General features: G+C 40.5%; 1 protein-coding gene across 2 annotated transcripts in view; it reads left to right on the top strand.

Annotated features, from left to right (window-relative positions):
* ARHGAP15 (Rho GTPase activating protein 15) overlaps positions 1 to 23,984 on the top strand; it is a 301,475-nt gene that overhangs the window by 7,369 nt on the left and 270,122 nt on the right. For both annotated transcript variants that reach the window (XM_088521808.1, XM_088521809.1), the window contains exon 2: positions 8,721 to 8,901. In XM_088521808.1, the coding sequence (XP_088377934.1) occupies positions 8,737 to 8,901 (165 nt within the window). In that variant the 5' untranslated portion in view covers positions 8,721 to 8,736. The remainder of the gene's footprint in view (positions 1 to 8,720; positions 8,902 to 23,984) is intronic.

A 23,984-nucleotide genomic window follows, 5' to 3' on the forward strand; every position in this document is an offset into this window, starting at 1 on the left:
AAGCAGGAAGGAGGAAGGTGAGAGGAAATTATCTTTTTTCTTTCACATGGCAGGTGAAGGCAGACCAGGAATAACGGAGCTGTGTTCCTGTGTGTTCCTCTGGCATTCCTCACCTCTTGGGGCTACTTGGTGTTAAGTCAACTAAGCTGTTAAGAAATCTGATATTGGGAACTGCTACTGTCATTAGTTCAATCTAAGCCGCACTCATTCTGTTGTTCAAATTTCACAGGATATGTTACATACTGAATTATATTATTTGTAAAATTTATTTATTTGATATTGTAGGTATGACCAGTCTTCACATTTGGGAGCTTTGTACTGTAGTTTACCCAGCATGGAAAATGGAGGCAGGTGCCAAGAGGTGTCAAAAACATTGCCGACAGGAAGACCTAGAAGTAGCAATTTTTCTCAGGCCTCTTTTACCTACTCAGTCGAATTTCTGTTATGGGCATCTGTTTCTAGAACATATGTAGGCCAAACTGTACATAAAGGCTACTTTATGCTCAAATAGAGCATCAAGCTCTATTTGAAGCTAGATACTAAATTGATGCTAAAATAGCAAATATAGACTGAGTTATCCTCTCCCACTCTCCCATATGATAATTTTGTACAGACAAGTTTTTGAAACAACTGCTACCTTTTCCAAAACCCTCACAGGAAATATTATTAAGGAACTAAGTGATGTAAGAAGAGACCAGACCCTTGTTGACTTGAAAAACTCCTTTACACCATTGCCTAATGTTGTTCTTTTCCAGTAGTATACTAGTCGTATTTCCTAACATTTATTTGTGCAGAGATGTCCTGTAGATTGAAGGTCATGGAAATCAAAGAAGGTCAGAAAAGGGTCTGTAGTCATAAAATATGGATGTAAGGAGTTTGGTGTTTCATCTGCTCAGCTTTGAAACAGGGACTGTCCCCCACTGTCTTTCTGATGCTCAGGCCATTTCTGTCCAGGTATGGAAGCATTTCCAGAGATAAAACATTTCTGCCCTACAGGGTTCAAGTTGCTTTTCAGGATCTCTGCTTTTCTTTCTCATTCCAGTATGTTGTTTTTAAGGGTCTTCCCAGGGAGCAGATTCAGGGGCTTTGGCCATCAGGAAGGTTTTTATAATGACCCAAAGAGGATCTTAGTTCTCTGCTTTAATCCTCATGAGGAGCCACCGCCCATCTAGTATGTCTATTCAAATATTCTGCCCTTGCATCAATCTTCACCAAATCTGAGACAAACTGGTTAAGAGGTGATAAAAATTAGTAACTTTTCCACTGAAACTGTATGTTTGGTTGACTGTGTGTTTGTCCTAATTTTGCTACCATCTATCATAAAGTGAGAGTCAATCTCAATCTTTTATTGCTGCTTTATGTGTCCCTTTAATATTTGATGGTGTAGGCTGCTATTACAAGTAGAAAACTTAGAACAGGCTACAGCCAAGCTTCATAGCACTAAGCTGCTCCTTTTATTTTTAGTGCTGTGGTTAATGGGCAGGAAATCACTGAAGGACCAGACTGTAACAGTTTGTAAGCTGTGGTGTGGAGTCCTCCCCCACAAGGTCCTGCCTCGTACTGTACGTGAAACGGTAGGAAAAGCTCATTTTGTCAACACCTGTGAGAAGTCTCAGGTTCGCAAAATAAAATAGTGCAATTTAAAACTTCAATTATTGGGGACTCTATCATCAGAACAACTTACAGCATGTGATTATACCCTACACCACAGCCACTGTTGTACAGTGGTATAAGCCTGTGTCCTTCCCCCCCGCAGTACATTATATTTTCCCCACCTGGCTTTTTAATGCAATAAATGGTCTGACCATACTCTTTGGATTGCTATAGAATTAGGTCAGCTATAGTTAACACTGCTTTTGTGTTGCAACTCAGTAGAGTGAACTCCACTGAAATGAACTTCGGCAGCTTTGCTTTGAAACTCGGCTCAGAATCAGGCCTCTAACACCTGTCTGGAACTATATGCTCTATATTGCACAAACCTAGAAGAAATTGCATTAAATGATAACATACTTTGTTTCTGTTCGACGTGACCCTGGTACATGAGATTTCAATCGTGAGAAATATGTAGTTACTAACCAAGTGTTATTGTAGGACATAATACTCTCTGAATGTAGGAGGATTACGAGAGAAGGTTGAAAATACTTGTCATAGCAAGCATCAATTTAAAAGGTGAAAGATTCTGCAGCCTTAGATTTTTTTTAACAGTAGTGCTTGAAAATGCTCTACATCTTGGATTGTAATACTGCCTAGGAAGTCTGTTGTGATTGGGGCCTAGCTGTGTGAAGAACTTCGCTTTTAGATGTATTCTCTTTAGAGATTATATTCTATACCATAGAACTTTTCTTAACTAAATAAAGCTCTGTTGCTATAAATAAAGTAAAAAAGATTTTACACTCTACTCTTTGACTACAAAAGAGGTATGGACAATCTGTTCATGCCTGTGCGAACTGTCTGAAGAACTATGTGGGCCATTTCTTCTTTTATTTGCAGAAAGCCTTCAAATACTGGATAGAAAAGAGTGTCTGCAAAGCCAGTTTTTAAAAGCATTGAGTAAGGAGACCGCTGCAATGACCACTCAATTTGCTGTTGGCTTTGAGAGACAGCAGTGAGAGTCTAATACGGCTGCAGCAGGTAAAGATTTAATAGATGGTGAGGTAATTAAGGCTAACAGCATTAATGCTTGGCTGTGGTTGGAAGCAGGGCATACCAGCTGATTCGCTGGTGGCTGCTGATGGCATCGTGAGTTTGGACCACAAGGGAAACTGTGGTGTTAACCTAAGGACATTTTACTGCACGTGGCATTCTGCTGGAACACCTCTCTCTATTGGATATGAAGGGCTCAAGCAGGAGGAAAGACCCATCGAGGGGTGATGTAGAGTTGCTCTTGATCTCCTACTCTGACCACAGATGTTGTTATTGATGGTAGACATGAATGCTGCTCCTAAGAGCAAATTATTCCGAGTGGGATGTTATCTCTCTGCAATGGAAAAAGGCACAGGAACAGTACATCTGCTTTGCATTTGCATTACAAAGGTTTTTTCTGCTACTCGATGAACTGGCTTCAGGCCCTGCACACCATTTCACTGCACAGCCCCTGCTGCTTGTGTCCCTGCCCCGGGCTCGGTCTGGGCTACAGCCTGCACTGTGTCAGCTGGGAGAGCAGTTTGTGATGGACAGGGACAGGAGACAGCAGTGTGGACATAAGAATAAGGGGAAAAGCCACGTGCCATTTATTGCCTCCTCTCTTTACCTATTTTGCTTCATCTGTCCTCCCTCATTTCCATCAGTTGTGCATTAGGCAGTTACTGCCCCCAGAGCCCTCTTGGGCAGAGGTAACGAACAGCGAACAGCACCGAGAGCTCTAAGAGCAAAAACCAACAGCAGAAGCAGTTACAAAGGTGTGTCGAGTTTTAGGTGCTTTTTCACAGACACCGCAATGTTTTCTCCTTAGCAGGAATGCTCTGACTCAGTGTTTGTGCCATTAGCTTGTTTTGTTATTTGTTAACTCTTACTTCCTCTTCCATTTGAATGGTTTGCTTCAGCTCTACGGTTTGTGCTGGTGTAGGGTGGAGTTTCATTCTTCTGTAATATGGTTGCACCAGGATGTTCTTTGTGATGTGCTGTCCTCTCCAGCACAGTCCGAGCAGCAGAAGGATGGAGTTAGTGAATGTGGAATCAGATGCACTTAACTTCTGCAGTGCTTGAATTCTATTATGTTTAGCACTTTCATGCTCATTACACTTCTGATTTGATAGCGGTGCAAAAGTTGTAAGGAAGAAAGATAGCTGGAAGAAAATAAAAGCTCTTTTGTTAAGCACAAGATTATATACATTGATTTTAATCTCAGCATTTTGAAAAACAAATGCAACCAATTATATTAATCATGAGTAAATTTTTCCCTTCTTGGATGAAAGTACTTCTTATAAATACTTGGTACAAGATACTAATGAATTAACATTTGCACTCTGTCTTTTATTATATATAGCCGTAGGAAATGTAGGCATAGCTCAGGCCAAAATTTAGAAATGCTGTTCTTGCCTCTTGAGGAACTTATGTTTTGCTTTATTTTGTGGAAAATCCATGTACTAACTTTATTGATACCGTAATGAAACTCACGAAAAAATGCTACTGAGTAATACCAGGAAGTCTGGCATTATATGATGCATTTCTGGACAAAGTAACATTCCAAAATGCATTAAAAAAGCTGATACCTGCAAGATGAAAGTTCTTCTAGGAGAAGAAAACTTACTGGCTGCCACTGTCATACAGAAACCATAATTAAAGTACTAAAGGCATAGGAATGACGGGGGGTGCACTGTTTACTTTCCTCATTTGGCCAAAAATTAAATGTATTTTCCATCTTTTCAATAAAAGATCAAATGAAGGTTTTCTTAATAGAAAAATTAACAGTGGTGTTACTGTGTTTCCTGTATCATTTCTTTCTTCTTTTTGAAGAGAAAGGAGAGAAGAGGCTTCTTTCCTTTCTGAAGGAAATGATAAATAGTTGAAAAATTTTAATTGTTATCATACATTAAGATTTTTTGAAAACACTGTTTTTAAAGAAAAAAATGCTATTTTCAATAGTTTTTGCTAAGCCTCAGCACTTTGTGAGAGCCTTGATCTTTCCCCCCAGCTCCTGATCTCTGCAGTTTGCTCGCTGCTCTCCTACGCCGGGCCTGATTCTCAGAAACGCTTTTAGAGTATATGCAATTTGCATGTGCCTTCTCATTTTTCACCTCTGTACCACTCATTACTTCCATGCCACATGTTTGAAAGCCATCTGTACGCTTAGAAAATAGGTTTTAGTATCTTATGCATCTTATCCCTCGATCTGTGAGCTGCAGGAAATGTCACTTGTGCATGTGCTGCCTCTCGTTGGCATTGAAGCAGTGGCTGCAGCCGCCCCGCTCGGTGCCGGGATGCTGCGTGCGAGGACATTTCCCTGGGAACCCTCAGCACAACCCATGAGGCAGTGGTGATGAGTGTTGAGACACCAGCAATGACTATGGGGGCAAGCAATAGGAACCATTTCATAAAACTATGCACCCTTTCCCCGCAGTGAGGATTTCTGAGTTTCTGGATTTGCCTGCTGTCCTGACCAGAAAGGCAATCTTGTCCCTTCAGCTCTGTTGAGCTTCTTGCACCAGAGATACGTTGATCTATCTCCTTTCAGAAGTTCATAGAATCATAGAATGCTTAGGGTTGGAAGGGACCTCTAGAGCTCATCTAGTCCAACCCCCCTGCATACGCAGGGTCACCTAGAGCACATGGCACAGGACTGCATCCAAGCGGGTTTTGAAGATCTCCAGAGAAGAAGAAGAAGTTAAGTGTGTCTTACACTCAGTGTAATCTTTTTGCCAGCTCCCAGAATTGGTACTCCCCTCTGGTAGCTTCTGTCTGACTTTGTGTCAGTGCTTTTTCTTCTAGGGTGATGCACAAGGTTTTTGCTCCTTGCCAACAAAGGCCTAATCCTGAACCGGGAGCACATTAGGGTAGCTGGTAGGGTCCTTTATTGGGCCAAGCTGCAGGCTACCTGAGCAAAAGATGCAACTTTGAGGGCAGCTAAGTGAAATCCAGGTGGCTAATAGAAGTCAACAGCAGGGAGACATGAGCTAATGCCACCCTTGGCACCCCTTTGCCCAGTGGTTGCACCCATCCTTCCAGCATGGCTTTTTGTTAGTGTCTTGCCCCTCTCCTTTCCTCTGAGAGGGATATGATAAAGCTGGGCTGCCCCTTGGCTCCAGGAGCCCTACACACAACACGAAGGAAGGCTGTGGGTTAGCGCTTTTTTCTCTGGTAAACCTACCATAGGCACTTCCAAAACTAAACGTTGTGTCCAGGCGCTAACTCGCAGCCTTGCAGCAAACGAGCTAACGATAGAAGGAGCAGGGAGAGCCTCCGGCAGCTCCGCATGGAGGAGCAGGAGAAACCCATTGCCCCGGAAAGCCAGGCCGAAGCTGACCCTGATGCCACCGGTGGCAGTTTTAGAAACACCAAATCGTAAAAGCGAAAGATGGTTCCTCCTTCTGCTTTACGCTAACGTGTTATGTTTCCTGACTCTCTTTGCCCTTCCGCTATTTTTTTTTAAGTACAAAAAAAAAAGTGAAAAGGGGTGGTTGCCACAGCGGCGGCGCCGCTTGTGGGCAGGCTGCCACCTGCTGGCATGAGGCGCCCGGGCCGGGGCCTGCCAATGTGCTGCCCCGGGCAAGCACAAAAGGGTTTCTACCGGGAAAAACTCCCACAAAATGCACCTTTTCTTTGTATTCTGCAAGATCTTGCCATGATAAGCTAGATAAAAGCCTGGCAGAGGGAACGCTGGTATGTAGTTCTTTCGGGTGGTTTCTTTAGTTTGGAAATATATAAGAAACCTATAACCCCACGAGGCATGAGAATTAGCCTTAATTTAGAGACAATAATGGAAGCTCGGATAGATTAGTATCAAAATACTCAGAGATCTTTGAAAGACTTCTAAACTAGGGCTTGTGCTCTTGTTCCAGACCCCAGGCCTGATTTTGTTGTGGCATTGAACTTTTTTACAGCACTTTATGTACTGACAACAACAGATTGAGAACACCTAATTACAACTCATTCTACTCCAAAGAGGATATGTTGGTGTTTTACAGGTAGGGGGATTTTAGAAGAAAATGTAAGGAAGTGATGTGCTAAAGCCCAACACTGATTGGTGACAGAGCCAGTGTCGCTCCTGCCTCTTGCCCTGGATCAGCCCTGCAGCCCGGAGCCTCCGAAAGGCTGCCAAGAAGTGATGCTGGTTTGATAGCAGTGAAAGCCGAAGCAGTTTGGATCTTTGTGTTTAGGAAGGGGGCAGGATCGCTCCCTGTTTAGCACCGCTGCAGGGCACGTTGCCAAATCGGCAAAGGCCCCAGCACGTTGCTTTCGGCAGCAATTGCTCCATAGGGTGGCAGGGAGCATCGCAGGAAATGAAGAAAGCCCAGCATTGCCTTCGCAAAGATCGGTCTGAGAGTTTGCTCCTATTTCCCATGCAAACTCTGTGGCAGAAACAGAACTGAGTGCTCCTGAGGAGGACAGCAACTGCTTCAGCCGTTTTTTCCCCTCTCTCTCTATAGTTCATCTTCTGTAAGGATCCTTGAGTATCTAATTCAATGCACGAGGCAGCCTTGGAGCACGAGCTTTATTGCTTCTTGCAATTGCAGTTGGTGTTTCTATCACAGCGCATAATGTTGCGTGAGTGATCCCTAACGCCAAAATACTTTCTTCTTCCCATTTTTCTCCTTGATAGTGCTGTGTTTCCCTGTGCTTCTATATGAGGTGAAATCCCCTGACCTCTCGCTGCCGTCCTCCAGATCTATGCATTGAGGCTCTGGCAGGAATTGATTTTCTGGGGCCAGGAGAGGGTGATGCTATGGGAGCTGTTTATCACTCCATTAGCCCAATAGGCTGTAGTCCTGCCGCGAGAAATGCTGGAGCTCTCCTATCCTCCTTCCATGTGCAAACCAGCACTGAACCTTCCTCTGCTCCGGTGCTCTCTTACGACTGGAGTTTTTACCACCAGAGAATTTCTTCTTTCAGAGTCTTCAGAGCTTGGGGAGGTGCTGCTAGCAAAAGGTTGTGCTTTCCAAACACTTTTGGAAATGGCTAATTTTCAACCATTCAGATTTCCATTTGCCTGGCTCCGGCAATTCCAGCCTATAGAGTATCTCTTTCTTACATGTTTTCTTGTGCAGTTGCACAGAAACAGTAAGTCTTACTGTGGCCTCCTACCATGTTACCTCACCCACAATTTACACATAGCAGTGCCAGGGTGAATTAGGGGGAGGAAAACGGAGCAAGGTTGAATGCAGAGCACTGCACCAAAGACTTGCGCAGCACATATACAGTACCTCTTTCCAGCGGATAAAATAGCTAGAGTCTGTTGAGTTGCACTGACAGTAAGACAGGAGGTCACCCAGCAGTGCTGCTGGGGAGTCTGGGGGTCCTCAGTGACAACAAGCAGTTAGATTTGCATTTTGTAAAAAATATGGTGTATTCGATATGACAGATCTTTTAGCATCGCAGAATTGTCATAGGGAATAACAACAGTATCTATTTTCCTTATAAATATGATTGTTATGTCCTGTTTCCCCTTGGTCTTTCCTGGAGCTTGAGACCTGCATTCTCCATTTCCTCATTTCTTTTTTTCCAGGAAATTTTTCAGGAAAAGAATGAAGAAACAAAAATCTCATCTATGCTGGCAGTAAGGTTGCTAAAATTAAGGGCAGTTTACTAGATGTGGGTTTGAGACTGGTGTGTGACCAGGGTTCCAGCACAGCTTTGCAATGTGCTTGTAGTGCACATCTTGCATATACAGAACTGTAGAGGCAAGATATGTTAGCCCGTCTCTTCCTTTGCAAGATTTAAAACACGTAGCGTGAGCAGGGCCAAAGACAAAGCGTGTTGGTTGCCAGCTGGACGCGGCAGAGGGTTGCAGGAGATTACACCATAGAGAAGAATGGCTTTTGAGATAAGAATAATCTTTTGCATACACTAACTCTTCCAAGGCAGTTTGGATGGGTGAGCCATAAGGACAATAACAAAGCTACGGGCTCACACAGTTGGTAGTTATTGCAGCGTTCAACGAGGATCAAGATTTTGCCAGCTAGATAAGTCCGCGTTTTCTCCTGACTGCACTGAAACATAATCAGCACCGATATAGTCTTGTCTGAAGAGCCTCCAGATTGATGTTGTTATTTTATGTTCTTCAGGTGCGACCCAGGAACCATGGAAAGGTCTGCGGCTTCTGACATGGCCTCTGAAAAGGCAAACGCTTCCTACCACAGTACAGGGGCTGTTCAAATGAGGATCAAAAGTGCTAACAGTCACCATGACAGACTGAGCCAAAGCAAATCTATGATTCTGGCTGACAACGTGAAGGTTGCTGAACCTGTAAGTAAAGTGTCCTAGGCACAGAATTAATTAAAGTGTGGTTAAAATGTCAATTCTGAATAACCTCTTGCAAGAAGGAACTTAATGGCACTAATAGGAGTATCACTAGGTATTAGAATGACAATTTTCCTTCAATGAAATATAGACATCGCTTTTGGTGGTGGGGATCCTAGTACCACTTCCACATTTAAACTCTCAGGTGTTATAATAATTGTCCAGTTGCTGTCGAGAATAGTGCTTGCAATGTCACATATGTGGCACAATTTCTAAAAGGCAAACACCAAAACAAGACAAAGTAAATGGAGATTGCAACTTCCTAAATGAGGGACAACGTTGTCAATAACAAAATATAAATGGTCTTTCTGTAAGCGTGAATGATTTGCAAAAATCAGACCCTAAAGTTTTCTTCACATTTTAGTAGAAAGCAGAGTTGAAAGAGTTGAGTAATTTTTTTTCCATTACCATTTTGGGGGAAAATTAAATAGTTAGTGATGAACTCTGTTGCCAGTTGTGTCCCTGCCCCTGTACTCCTCCAGAGCTACTAAACAAACTGATTGGTATGAGTCTCTCCTGGTTAATTTTCTTCTGTAATGGTGGCAACTTGCAGCTGAGGCCATATGATGTTACAAAATTATTTATGCAATGTTAGCCACTTTTTGGACTCCAGATCCATTTTATTCTCAGAGAATGCAAATGAGGGCAAAAACTCTGCTAGCTGGGGACAAATCCCCAAGACTCAGTCACTTTCTACAACCATGTGAACTATTACTTTTTGTTTTGTTAATATAATGGATTCCTATGAAATATTGAGCTTTCTAACAAAGTTATTAAATGGAGGAAGCCTACTAGAGCAGTTATGTTTCCTTTTCTTTTAATTTTAGCTTCAGACTTATGCAGAAATAAATCATTTTAATCATTTATTTCTCTGGTATAGCTTAATTCATTTCAGGGATGTGCCTTATTATATTTCTCCAGAGAAAAATCTCTTTAGATATTTGTAGCTGATAAGACATTCATTTACTTTCCTTTTAAAAATATTGTGTGCCTGAAACACATTCTTCGTGTTTCTTCCTTTTTATCTGAAGTGAAATGTTCCTCCATCACAAACCTGTAACGATGCTTAGAGTAATTTACTGGGAATAGTATAATGTATTATCAGGAAGAACTGTACCTTTGAAAAAGTTTAAAAGTTAAGTATATTTAATGATGCCTAACGTATTTTATTGGCTGTGTTTAACAAAAGGCACTAGGCTGCAGTTGTTTTTGACAAGCATGAAAACATCACAGCATGAGACTGCAAAAGGAATTATGTAGAGAAATTACAAGTGATCCATCTCTCAATGAATTATCCACCTCAATAGCCTGCAGAACTCAGCTACCAATTAACACCTACTTTATTACATGTTGGGATGTACTTAATAACTTTCATGTGTTTATGCACTATTACCTTGACTGATGCCTCTTGTACAATTAGGCATAATTGGCATATCAATATGCAAAAGTTAAAAGGATTAACCCTCTTAAAACTAATGAGCATTTCTGTATCCAGCTGCTAAATGAGACAAAATTAGCATTTTTCACTTTTGGGCAGGATTTTATCATGCAGTTTCTCATTGTTGATATTACCTTGTTACATAACTTTAGTTTTGGGGATAGGATGCTGGACCGTTACAGAGCAAGGGCTCTAAAAAGTTAAATTGGGCATAAATATTCACTGCTGCATTCCAATAACCATAGCAGGTACAAAATATGTTCACTGGTTGAGAGCTGAAAAGTTGCTTCGTGTTGCATTTGTTTAGTAGCTAATTATATAAAAGTGGAATTTTACTGAGTATATGTCATTCTACCAAGCAAACTTGGCTCTGATATAATAGGTTGAAAGCTTGCCATGCTACTAATTTCCTTTCTATTTCAATTCTTTTCATCTCTTTTTACTGTGCAGAATTTTCTGACTAGATATTGACAGACTGAAAGTATTTTGGCATATTTACTTAAATAAGCCTCTTAAAGTTGTTTGCTAAAGCCAGACTAAAAGCAAAATTCTTAAGGATCCAACGGTTTTCAAATATGTGCTTGAAATGCAGTGTGATTCCAGTGTAAAAGACCACTGAAGTATCTGTATCAATTCCACGTTGGCATATCTGATTCTCCGCGTGTTATTTGTGAAGGATTCAAGGAAAAGGAATGGGGCCTTTGTTTGTCGAAGGCTTTTGGAAAAAGCAGCGTTCGGCTGATATGTACATTTAGCAATCCTGTTCTGTAACTCAGGAAATAATCTTTCAGTGCACTTTTATACGCAGCCCTCGCCTCTGCTTTTCAAGGCACATAGCCTGCTGCTAAAGCTACGTGCACTAGTATGCCAAGCAATGCTCATTATTGTGTGCTAGAAGGTTAAAAAAACAAAACAAAACAATTATCCTCCTTTTCTATTAACTCAACAGTCTGTCTCTATTCAGATGTTTGACAGAGTCTATAAGATATCCGCTGATTGTGCCTATTTTCTGTTTCACGTTGACTGAATATTTTTGTCCTGTCATTGGAGAGATTTTTCTTTTAAACACTAGCGATAGCCGAATAAGGGAATTTGTGTTACTCTCTTGCTGCACATATAAGGTATGTCTACTACACTGTATGTTCTGTTAATAAATGGGTCAAATCCTCTTTACCCAACTTATGCAAAACCTCTTGACTTCAATGGATTAAGGTAATCAGCATTTGGCACATTTTGAACAATCAATAGGAAAATATATTTCAAAAACATATTTGAAAAAAAATAATGCTCAGAATATAAATGGAAAAAAAAACAGACATAAATCTAGAGAGATCGTTAGTGATTTATAGAGAAGAAAATAGATAATTTTCTCTAAGGGATTTGCAGTATTCTAAAGCATTTGCTATGATGCTTGCAAGCACACCTGGGGCTATACTTTTGAAGGTGGACAGATTATTTTCTATAGTGTGACAGAGGGATGTGCATCAGACATCAGTAGGGCCATATGCACTTGTGCATTTTATAGTAGTAAAGATGCAAATGCGGAATACAGAAACTGATGTAAAAGCTAAATGTAGATTCTTGTGGTTTTTAGTTATTTATTTATGGCAGAAATGCTTGAGCCTTGTGCAAAGGTTGAAAATGGTATTAATGTACATTTAAAGAGCACAAATAATGAAGCTAGACAAATTATGGTAAGCAAGGGTTCTTTCTGTGCTTAATGCTAGTATCTGAACAAGCAACGTACATGGACAATTCTCTATTTTCATCTCTTAGACCCCACGGAAGTGCACGTTGCTTCATTCAGAACAACCTGAAACAATGAAAAGTATTTTTTTTAATGAGTGTTCGACACTCCAAATTCCAAATTTTCCAATTCCCAAATTTTCCAAATTCCGAACTCCAAATTTTAATGAGTGTTAGACATTCCAAAATGTTACTGCATTAGAGCTTCTTCTGATTAGATGAAACAGACTGGTAGGTTTATTTATCTCCCTAATACCTTATCAGAGAAGCAGGAAACAATCTTCTTTTGTTTCTTATTCCTGTGATCACAGAATACTTGCCAAAGTTACAGCTAGCCAAAAAGATAGAAATAAAATTGCTAAAAATATAAACCTTCTGTTTAGCAGAGTTTTTGAGCCATATTTTGAAATTGCATGGCTTGTACATGTTTACTTCAAATCAAGCTTATAGTCAAGTTTGAGGCTTTGTTTGTATGGATTGTCCTGAAGTAGGTCCTGATATTTAATTAAAATGACACTAAATCACATTGAATTGATAAGACTTGGCATCTCAAACAAAGGTAATTGCCCGTATTGGTTTTGTACAAAAATAGAGCTGCTTGGAAAATGTGCAGCCAACACAGACTGTCAACTCCATTTATAGATCAATATGTGAAAACCATTGATCAGGCAGGCATGTGTAACAGTAACACTTTGCATTTATTTGTTGTTTTTATACCATGTTAAGGCTTACAGGATTATCGGCTTCCAAAATATTTTGACTTCCTCATAAATATGTTATCTGTTTAATGTTAATTACAAGACAGACTACAGCCCTCCCTTAGAATATTTTCAGTTTCATCGCTATGGGTAGTTTTAGCTGGAAATGGATTATTTCATTTTCTAAGAGATCATCAGAGCTTCCTTTAGTTTATTTGGGGAAAGTTTTTGAGGATTCTGTTTTTATTCACATTTTGCATTTCTTTTTTAATTTTTTGCTGAAAAAAGTAAGAAAAACAGATCTTGACAAAACATTACCACAACTGTACCTTTCATGGCTGTGTACATTTGAGGAGGAAAGTGCATAATATTTTATTTATTGTCTTCTAAAAGTGGCTACCCACTCTTTATTCACCACAGATTTTATTCTCATTCAGCGGTCTATTATATATGTATCTACTTTTATCTATAAGGGAACAGCTGTGAGCCCTTCAAGTTGTTGCACAAATTATACATTAGTATTGGGAGAGACCTAGAAAAATATATGAGTTTCATATGACAAATGCGGTAATTGTCAGCAAATGCAAGCTTGTGGTGTTGATCACTGTGTTTCAGCTAGCGTGTAAAAGGAACAGGTTCCAGGGAAAGCGGCATGTCTACAAGACGAGTCTAGTCTAATTTCTTGAATGTGAGTACTGGGCAAAAGAGAGAAATCATACATAGGAAAAAAGAATCTGTTGAGTAACATTAGTCATTCTCCTTTCTAGTGCAGGGAAACGAAAGCTGAAATGAGTCATATGTCCCCTCCCTGGCCGTGTTGGCTCGCGGAGGGCCGCGTGCCGCCCGCGCTGCGCGCCGAGGCCTCCGCCGCTCGGCCCTCCCGAAAGGCCTCTCACCATCTGGTGTGGGCCGCTGCGTGGGGAGCTGCCACACAGACCATAAACTGCTTTGACTTGGAGGCCAGAAGTAGGTTGTTAATATATTAGGGTATTTTAGGGTTTGATTTGCCTTCAGTAAGCAATACAGTTCAACTGAGCAATTTAACTTGCCTCCTCACCCTTTTCAAGGTCAGCCGTTTGATGCCAGGCGTTCCTGCCAGTCGCACGGCTCAGAAGGAAGCCTTTTGTTTTTCCAAAAATGATTCCCACTTTTTCTTTTCTTAAATATACATGCACCCTGCAAACATTCTTTATGTGTATTTGTACTGTAGCACTTCAACTGAAATAATGTTGGTTAAAAAGGAAGAAGTTAATTTTATTGTTCAACTCCCCATTTATTTGTACTCCAGGCATTTTCACTGCGACATTTTAGCTGCATAGCTTGATAGGCAACATCATAATGAGATCATAGAAAAAAGAAAAAAAGAAGAAATAACCAGCACCTATTTCTTCTTAAAAGCTTGGCTAAATTCATTTCAGCTATATTAAGGGAGCAGTGAATGTAACTGGCTTGGCTTCCTTGTTAAACGGAAGTTCAGACAAGATATTATATGGGTTGGAATTGCTGATTTTGACTTTTACTCAGTGTGACACAAGCATAGAAAAAAGGTTCAAAAACCTCTAGTTTTTTTTTTTCTTTGCAATCTTACATTATCTCATGCTGTGAAAATCTTTACTCTATTTACCAAGCACAAATTAGTCTTGCCAAAGGTTCTGAAAGTTTACTACTTTGGCTTAGATCCTGCAACTTCAAAGAGAGATGCAACTCTACAAATTAGTGTATGTGCTCTGCCATGGCTGTTTTAACTTGAACTCAACTAAATTCGTTTATAATTTAGTACTGATTGAACACCACCATAAATGTGCACGGGATACATTTTTTTAAAGTTAGTCCTCTGATTACTAATTTGAATAAAAAACCTTAACCTTGTTAGCATCTGGACTTATTTCCATAATAACAACCCCTTCAGAACCTACAAAGTAATGAATAATTGACAACAAATGAAATGTTTTGATAGTTGTCGGCACAAAGCATGTTTAATGTTTTGTGTTGCTTCCTAGCTAATTATGTAGATGACACATTTGTCAGACCTTGACTGCCATTAGAAACGTGTTTCCAGAGGGGAGAAAAACAGGCTATTCATAGAGTAATTAACTAGAATGCTCAATGACCTGTGAGAGATTCAAATGGCTGCCAGTTCAGACATTGTTTTGTTACAGAAGCAGAGGGGTAATTAAAATTCCAAATTACAGTGCTATGATGAAGCATTTGTTTGTTGACAGTATACTCTTACTCTAGTTTGTTAATTCTTTTTTAAATTGCTTCTAATCCATTTTATAGCTTTAGGAGTTCCGTCTTTGAATTTACTGACAACTAATATTATGGCAAATTGTTCTTCAGTGGAGTACTGCAGGCTTGGCAGTTTCATGGGAGCACAAGGTGGGTGGGATAGAATAGCTGTTTCTTTCCCTAAGCTGACATGCCATGTGCTGTCATCGAGACGCGGCTAACGCGGCACATCTTGTGAAATGATATGTTCATAATTCTGTGTTAGGGAAGATGTCTACTTACGGGAGGAAATGATTCAGATAAAGTAATAATAATCAGACAAATTGTGTAAGGTGTCCTAAAATGTTAGAGGGGAAGCCCTGCTAGGGCTCGGGTGATGGCGGCGATCCGGTAGGTGAGCACTTCGGAAAGCCAAGGTCTGGTCAAAGTCGAGAATTGGAGAACAGTCATCGCAGGAAGAAATCAAGCACAAAATGTAAGAGCGGGGCGTTCCACGAGACGAGACCGCGTCGTTGCCAAAACCCTTTGTAGGCAGTAATGGAGGCGACAGGCAAAGATGTCTTTCCGGTATAAATGGGGATGGTTTGCAAGTCCAGAGCGCTAAAGTTCTCCAAACAATGAATTAAGTGCAAGCCCGAGCGAAATATTTATTTACTTTGCCAAAAGTGAGAACCGGGTTTTGTTAAGGAGATCTGACAGAAGTAACATGGTGTTTGACGCAGGAGAGCTGACAGCGGCATGGAGTGAGCGCTGATTATCCTGAAGACACTGTCAGCTAGGATTGATTTCCACTTTCTCCGTTTATGTAACGGCTCCTGTAATACAGCTGACCCCAAATCACGTTACCTTGTCATTTCTCTGCATGGATCAAGAAGAGATGAGCTGAAAATAGCTAGGCACTGACCTTGAACTTGCCAGAAAAGTGAGAAGTGACAGTGGGGCTTGGGGTTTTTAATATTTTTTTATTATTTTTCATTTTTTCCCCCTTCACAAAGCTGACGGCGAATGCTCTGTGGCTGCAGCAGCACAAGGGGGCAGAGCGGGACTGGAGATTACAGGTGATGCCGGCACTCGCAGCTGATGCTACAGAAGCACAAGTCCACATGCCAAATAGCTTGGCTTTGCCCTTCTTCAATTCTTTTTTTTCTATTTTATCCTCCTTTTTTTTTTTTCAAATAATAAAAAAAGAGTGTTTATAGCCAGAGTTGCTGACTGCAAAACCTTGACATGCCCATGATTGACAGCTGGAAAATACGATTATTTTGAAGGTGACTGATTAGTATTGAGCTATTTTCCTCACCGACGAGGTTTTGGCACCTTCTCAGTGAGTATCTCCCCGTTATTTTCCTGCTGAAGGAGTAAGATGTTCATATTATCATTAATCTGTTTGCAGTTTGGAGATCCGCACACCCCTAAAAATCCCTGTGGATAAATCACTTATTAGGGGCATGCAGGGAGGGTGGCATCGAAAAATCTAAGTGAAATCATCAAGGTTGTCACTTATCAAGGTGGTCTGGCCAGGCCTTGGCACCTCTCGGCTGCCCCAGTGTTGCTCTGCCACCCGTCTCATCCCCCTGGTAATAAATAAACCCTAAAATGGTGATTTTTATTGTCGGTGGTGGGATTTTTGGTGCAAGGTGGAGGTGCTGTCACGAGCCAGGACCTGGGGCTGCCCTGAGGTGCAGTACTACCTCCCTCCTGCCCTGAGCTGGAGAAGGAAAATACACCGTTCCTCTTGCTTATGAACCCATTTTTTCTTCATTTTCCCTCAAGAAATGCAGGTGAGCAAACAGGGATTTCCCCCGATCCTTTAGGAAAGGCGACAGAGGCCTCTGGCGGCCCTGGAAAGCGCAGGGCATGAGGAGAGCATGGCGCCTCGCTGCTCCTTCTTCCCAAGTTGTTTCCTCTCTCCCACTGGAAACCTGTGGTAAAACCTGCGGTAACATCAGGTTTTGACCCCCTCGGGTAAGCCTATAGCATCTGGGAGGAGGAAGATGCCTGGGTGCTGCGTGATGCACCAAGAAAAGGGGGAAAAACCACCCCCAAATCTCTGATGTTTTCACCAAAAGAGGGCCCCATCGACGAAGGGGGTGTTGAACAGGCTGAGAGACGCAGCGGTGCTGTCCAATTTTCAGCGCAGCCCAATGTGCCCCACAAAGTGATTCGATAACAAATTTACTGTTTGGTATTTTGGACATTTTGTGCCAGAAACACCCTCCGTGTTGCCTTGGCGGCTCCACGCGGCGCTCGGGTCTCCCTCTGCTGGCTGCAGCCTGGCCCCTGGCCCTGTACCCTTACCTATATCCTCTGCACTTAACTATCTCACTGGTTTTCATCCCCCAAATGTCTTGTTTTGGCTCTGTAAATGCTTCTTCAAGAGCTTGCACGCTTTATGGTGTGTATTTGAAAAACCGTGCTTAAAAGTATTGCTTAAAAGAGCCTCTCTGGTTGTGTGTGTTGGTGGGCATTGTGGCAAGGAGCATAAGCTGCGGAATTTATCCCTCTTTTGCTATCTTTATTAAATGTATTGCAGCTGAACTGTGGCATTTAGCATGCTTTCCAAACGCCCTAAGATTGGAATATGTAGGTACTGAAACTGAGATGATATCAAGGGTCCCGTAGCTAGTCCTGGGCACCTGACCTGCACAGCTTCCCACAGGGGAAAAGTAAGCTCCATTTCTTGAAATTTCCAATGAGAAGGGACATGTGTCTCCTTGCATTGAGTTACATTATATCACATCATGTGACACAAAATAACCCAATGCAACATGACAGGAGAGGTAAAGAACCAGGCTTTTTTTTTTGTTTGTTTTAATACTGCAGCGAAATAATTGCACCGCTAACATAAGGAAATGGAGGCAAGATTACTCTGTGCATGCCCTAAATACATGCGCTGTTGCACAATATAGAGGCGTGCTCACCAAATGTTGCTTAATATATTGGGAAGAGATTTTAAAGCAGACATGAGAGCGTCCTTGTTAGGCAGTGTGCTTATTCTTAGAGAAAGAGTCGACAGCAAAAATACTGCTAGCCTTAATCAGATGAAATTCCCTTTGAAATCAGTGGTTCTTCTGCAGGAGCCATAAGGGCAGGATCAGACCTAGCAATGTTGACATGATAATATTTTATTTTCTGTTTGACTTCTCGTTTAGTAAGGTTGAGATCCTTAATGAAAGTAAGCCTTGATCATCTATGATTTTGTATTTATGGATGTGCTCTCTACAATTTCACATCCATACGGAGAATGGAGTTCAGATCTTCCCCTTGAAAGCACCAGAGGCCCTAAGATGTGAGTTAAAAGAGGGAACTTAATTTTTGCAGTCTGTGAAAAGTGCCCAAATTATTATATTTTCTTTATGGTTCAGTTTGGTTTATTGGTTTTATTATGGTTTATTTGTACCAATAGCACAAATATATATTTGTTACCTTAAGACGGTACTGAATGAGGCCAAAATTTTGAAAAGGTTAAGCCCTTCTTGCAGTGCTTTTAAGGTCTATCATTGTGCTCCGCACCCTGAAAGCTACAATGGAAAGTTGCATTTAGGAATACAGCAGAAACCCAAAATAAAGCAAAAAATATGCCATCCCTTCTATTCTCTGCATCTTCCTCCACTTTTGGAACCAAATTTGAAGGACTGTGAAATGCTCTATCCCATTTTCCCTCACATTCCTCTCCCAGAACACCGTAAGAAAGATTGTTTTCCTGGATATTTCATGCCTGGCCAGAAATGAAAGTACTGCAGCTGTGATGAGAGAATCTGTTCTCATGACATTTCTAGCCCCAAGGCAGGTAGAAAACCCAGACAAGCATCCAAACTTTTCTGCATTTATTTGAACCAAACCTGAGTTTTGGACCAACCGAGCTTCAGATGAGCGTTTCTTAGGAGCTCATTCTTCTTGATTGTGATTCTGAAGTCACACTTTTACTTTATAACCTCATTACACACACAAAAACCCCCATGTTTAAAAATTAAAGTGCCAGGTGCCAACTCTTTCCAGTAGCTGGCTACTTCAACTTTGAGCTTTCCATTTTTTATCAGCGAATGATAAACTGAAAATTCAGTGTTCCCAGTTTAGATCTTTCTCAAAATTAAAAAATAAATCTACAGTGGCCACCTGTAAGCACTAAAACCTGAAGACATTTGGACACAAGTTAAACACTTTGGTTTAAAAACTGCCAGTTGGTTGCATCAGTTTTTAAGAATACTTTTGTAGTGAAGAACTAAAACCCACAAAGTTTGTTTTAACCTTTTCGGGGTGGATATTCTCTTTTGTTTGTTTTCTTTTGATCAGGAATTGGAAGAGCTGGGAAGAGAACCAGTGTGGTTGCAGATGAGCTGTTGAAGGAAAGTAAGGATGGTGCTACCATAGAAAGGTGAAAGGTGTGAGAACGTTGGGCAGTGGTTGCAAAAGGGGAGGGATTTGGGTGCAGGAGGGCCCAAAAAAGGTGGGAAGAGTAAATTTGCTGCAGCTTTGGGAGATCAGGGCACTGATGACTGCCCCAGGTGGACAGGCTGAAGCAGCAGAGCCTGGGCTTGAGGAAGGGCTGCTTTTCTAGAGCTTTTGTGTTGTCCTTGTGGGACAAGTTAGGAGAAAATTCCTCATCTATTCTGTGGCGTAGTCGAAATGTTCAGGTGAGTGTTACTGGTTTCCCATGCGGATCCTCTCTTTTGCGGGCTCAGCAAAGCCTAGAGGCAGAAATTGTTACTACAATACAGTATATTGTTGCTCTGATATCTGTAATTGCCCTGGATTTGGCTCTGGCTTCTAATCCTCTGGTCTTGTGGGTCGTTTGAGCCTTATGACGATTTAAATGAGAGAGGCAGACTGGTATACTGGGAACGTATTACACATGTGCACACCAGTTCATTAAGACCTGCCACCATTGCCCAAGGATCTCTTTTGTTTTTATTTTTCTTCATGTAAATTCTTTCACAATTTGATGGTGGATGAGCCTGATTACTTGAAAATTTACCTTTAAAATATTTTCCATTTATCACACAGTTTCCTTACCTAGAAAATCCCAGTGCAGTCACTGCTAATGTTTGATAAGATTTGTACCTGGTAGATTCTAAATTACATTAATGCATAAAGCCAGCAATGCCAGGCTCCCTATTGTTACAGTTATTAAAGCTGTAACTGAAATGATATCTTTCATATTGATCTTCAGCTAGCAGCTCTTATCCAGAAGCTTTGTTTCACATTAAAGACACTAATGATTGTCTCCACGAAATGAGTGGCTTAATAGTTAGAAAAAGTTAAATGGAAAAAAGAGGGGAAAAAAAAAAAAAACAACTTTGATAGTCACCTTTGATAGCTCTTCATTCCAACATCTCTCATAGCCACAAAGTGCAAGCCAAGCATTAATAGACCTTTTAATAAGATGACTTAAAAGAAGTCAATGGGATTTCTCACAAAGCCTAATTTCCAGCAAGATATTTTATTTAAATGTTTGTATTCCTTTTGAGCAGCTCACGTCCTCCTGTACCTGCCAGATATTTTTTTTTCCTGGAATTTCTTGGCATATCTTCTTATGACATTTGCTTTTTATTTTAAAGGGTTATTTTTGGTTTATTACCCTATCAAGAATTTTACAAAAAGAGGAAAAAGCTCCTTTACTCTTCCCTGGCTAACTTAATTACCTATATTCTTAGAGATGACAACAAAGTATCTACTGTATTGGGATGGTCTAGTTAGAAATATACTAATTGAGTGCATTTTCAGGGCTGTCATAAGCACTGCTTTTTCTTGCTGGACTGTTAGAAATTATTCCCTTTGCCCGTTGTCAGGGGAAAGTGGTATATCCTATCAGTACAGCTCTCCATCTGCAATTGTGATAAATATATCTGCAAGACCCGAGGCTTTGACAAAGGTTGAGGTTTGTAGGAGAAGAGAATATTATTGCACTTGCTTTTTTCTGTAGTGCTGGGATTTCTGGGTAGGTTTTCTGTTAGTTTTTACTTTGCTTGTTTGTTTTGGCTTAGGGTGAAGAGCAGCTGCTGGATTCCTTTTAGGATTTAACTAGATTTTTCTTTTTTTCTTCTTTTTTGGCAACGACAGCCAGAATGCGAGATAGGTATTTTTCATGAGTTCATGCAGCACAAGCAGAGAAATACATCTGAAATTTTTATGTTCTCTGAGGTCATCTACAGTAATTGGTATGTGACATCCATTTAAAGACAGATATCAAAGGGAAGGAGGCTTTTCCAATCATTAGTGGCAAAACAACAAATTGCCTGTACAATGGAACAGAAAGCACAACTCGTTTATTCTTTTATGTAAGCAGGTGTATAGTATGCTGGCAAGTCAGAATATGAGATATCAAATTAATTTGTGCTAGAGACTATAGTTTGGCAGGAAAGATACCCTGTGTATTTACTGTGCAGTGGCTTTTTCCTGATAAGCTCTAGTCAATCTACAGTAATGATTAAGTCCATGGCTTTCTGTGCAAGGTGTTTGTGTAAGGGATGATGGAGGGGAAAAGAGAGAAGGAAGAGGAAGGAAACGGGCTCATATTGAGGGGGTAAAACATGAAGAAACACAGGAAAACACTGGGCTGTGCTGAGGTCTCTAGCCACAAAACATCCTTTTCCCTCCCGTGCACAGTGAATATTTAGCCCTTATGTCTGCTGTATTTTTCACGGGCACCAATGGAAGAGCCTGGATTAAGCTAATGCAGGGACATGTTTTGGCCACTTATTATTTATTACAATTTTAGTTCCAGGTTTCAAAAACAATTAGGGAAACTGCTTAATAGGAAAATGACTCTAATTACTTGTTAATTGAGGTTATCTGCTGCACATTATTCAAAACGTAAATTGTGTTGACACTTGTACCCAGGAATGATTACTTAATAAACAGGGCGAAGATGCAGCTTGAATACAAGCACCCCCCCCAAAAATGCAGCGTTTTATTTATCCACTCCGATTTGGCCGTCTAAAGGATGTGAAAAGCTTTGTCTGTTTTAAGCTTGTGGTTAAAACATGGCAGTTCCCAAGTATGAGCACTCACATTTCAGACAGTAAAAAGATAAGAAAATCAATTAATGAAATTTAGAAGTTTTTTAAGCTTGTATTCCTGATGTCGAGGTAATGCCTGCTGGGGAGGATGAAGGGTTTGGTGTTGCCTCTCGTGCGAAGGGAAGATGATTCAGCTGACCCAGCTAACTCATTTACTGATCAAGCATCTGGAGCCAAGAACCTGATACGTTAATAATTGTCGTATTAGTATTTACTCTTCTGCTTAGCCAGACTCTGATTTTGGGGAGCTACAGAAAGAGGAGGGTTACTAGAGGGGGTTCTGAATAAAACTGTACTTTTTTCTAGGTGAAGTATCTGTGTAATGTGAGAGTAACAACAAGAAAGACAAGAAAGATCCACTTTTCCCTATGTGTTGGTATGCTCTGGGATCTCTGCTTTTGTTGCAAGTACATATATTCCTTTTTTTTTTTTTTTTAAATTTGATGTCTCAAATTAGATACCATTAGCAATTCAATTAAATTAATCTGTAGTCTAGGGCCATGATCCTGTGTAATCAATGAATGTAGTACTGCCCCTTAGAAGTGTTCTGTTTTTTTGTTTGTTTTTCTTTGTTTTTGTTTTTGTTTTTTTTGTCTTTTTAGTTTTATTTTTCTAAATATAGGTTGTAATCATTGCAAGTTTCTTGAAAAATAAAAATGTTTGTGACAGAAAATATTTAAAGCCAGTAGAAAAAAAAAAAGTAGCATTTTGAACTAACCAGGATTGTCAAGATAGATACGTGCATTTAACTCTGAAATTGTTTCTCCATTGAAATAAAAGGAGGGTTCCAGTTTGAGCAGGGAAGTCTGATTTGGGAAGCATGATTTCAGCCTGGAACTTCATCACTTCTCATCCTGGATTTGGGATTAGAAATCACTGAGGCTTTTTGGGTATGTGAGCCTCTGCTTTTGGTGTACTTACAAGGAGGGATGATGAGATCATTTGTGGAGTGGAGGAAAAATTAATTTGGCATTTAATTAATATTAATTTTATATTTGCATGTAAAAATATACAAGCATAAATTTCTTTTTTTTTCTGAATTTTATTTTCCTGAGCTGAATACTTTTTAAGGTGTTTTTTATACTTCAGGTTTGACTAAAGAATGGGAGGTTGCAAAGCCCATAAGGATGGAAGTTTGAGTTGTGCTTGTGCCCATTAATTTTCCCTTCTATGATATTTTCCCATTTTCCCTCTGTTTGACATTGAGTCTTAGCTTTGTTCCTGACTTGTAGCCTATGGCGGTGGAATGGGGAGATGAGACATCACTGAGATGTGGAGCACACATAAAAAGAGAAGATGTGTAAAAACTGAAATGACATGGCAGCTGAAGCAGCTTGTTGCTCAGCTTGGTTGCATGTTTCAGTGGAGAAAGCGAGGTAAATTGTGATATGTAAGAGAATAACACTCGACAGGGTGTATGGTTGTAAGGTATATGGATGCTCAATCATGTTGTGAGGCAGAAGGCTAAAGGACAAGCGCCTTCAGTGTCCTCACAGTCTGCAGATATCCGTATGACCTACAAAACAGAGGGTGTTAGGCTCGGAAAAATATCACTTACAAAGCATATGTAAGCAATTTGAAGACTAGAAAAGTCTATATATGAGAGATCTCTTTGACAACCTATTAATCTTTTAGTAGTTATTAAAAGAAATAAGTCCCCCCTAAAACACCCCCCCATAATGTCATGCACTCCTGTCTGTATCTCTGTGATAAATGCATGAATTCGCACAGTGCTGGATATACAAACAACCATTTACACTCCCCACTGGCCATAACAAGCCTCCTAGAATTACATGTATCTTTATGCTATTTTCTCAGAATATTTACATCAGTCTCTATGTATGTGTATGACCAGGTTTATAAGTCTGACAATTACATAGTTGGACTAGAATTTTTTAC

The sequence above is a fragment of the Tinamus guttatus genome, unplaced genomic scaffold (assembly GCF_059628265.1).
Source record: "Tinamus guttatus ecotype Peru unplaced genomic scaffold, ASM5962826v1 Tinamus_guttatus_pri_ptg000133l, whole genome shotgun sequence".
Taxonomy (NCBI): domain Eukaryota; kingdom Metazoa; phylum Chordata; class Aves; order Tinamiformes; family Tinamidae; genus Tinamus; species Tinamus guttatus.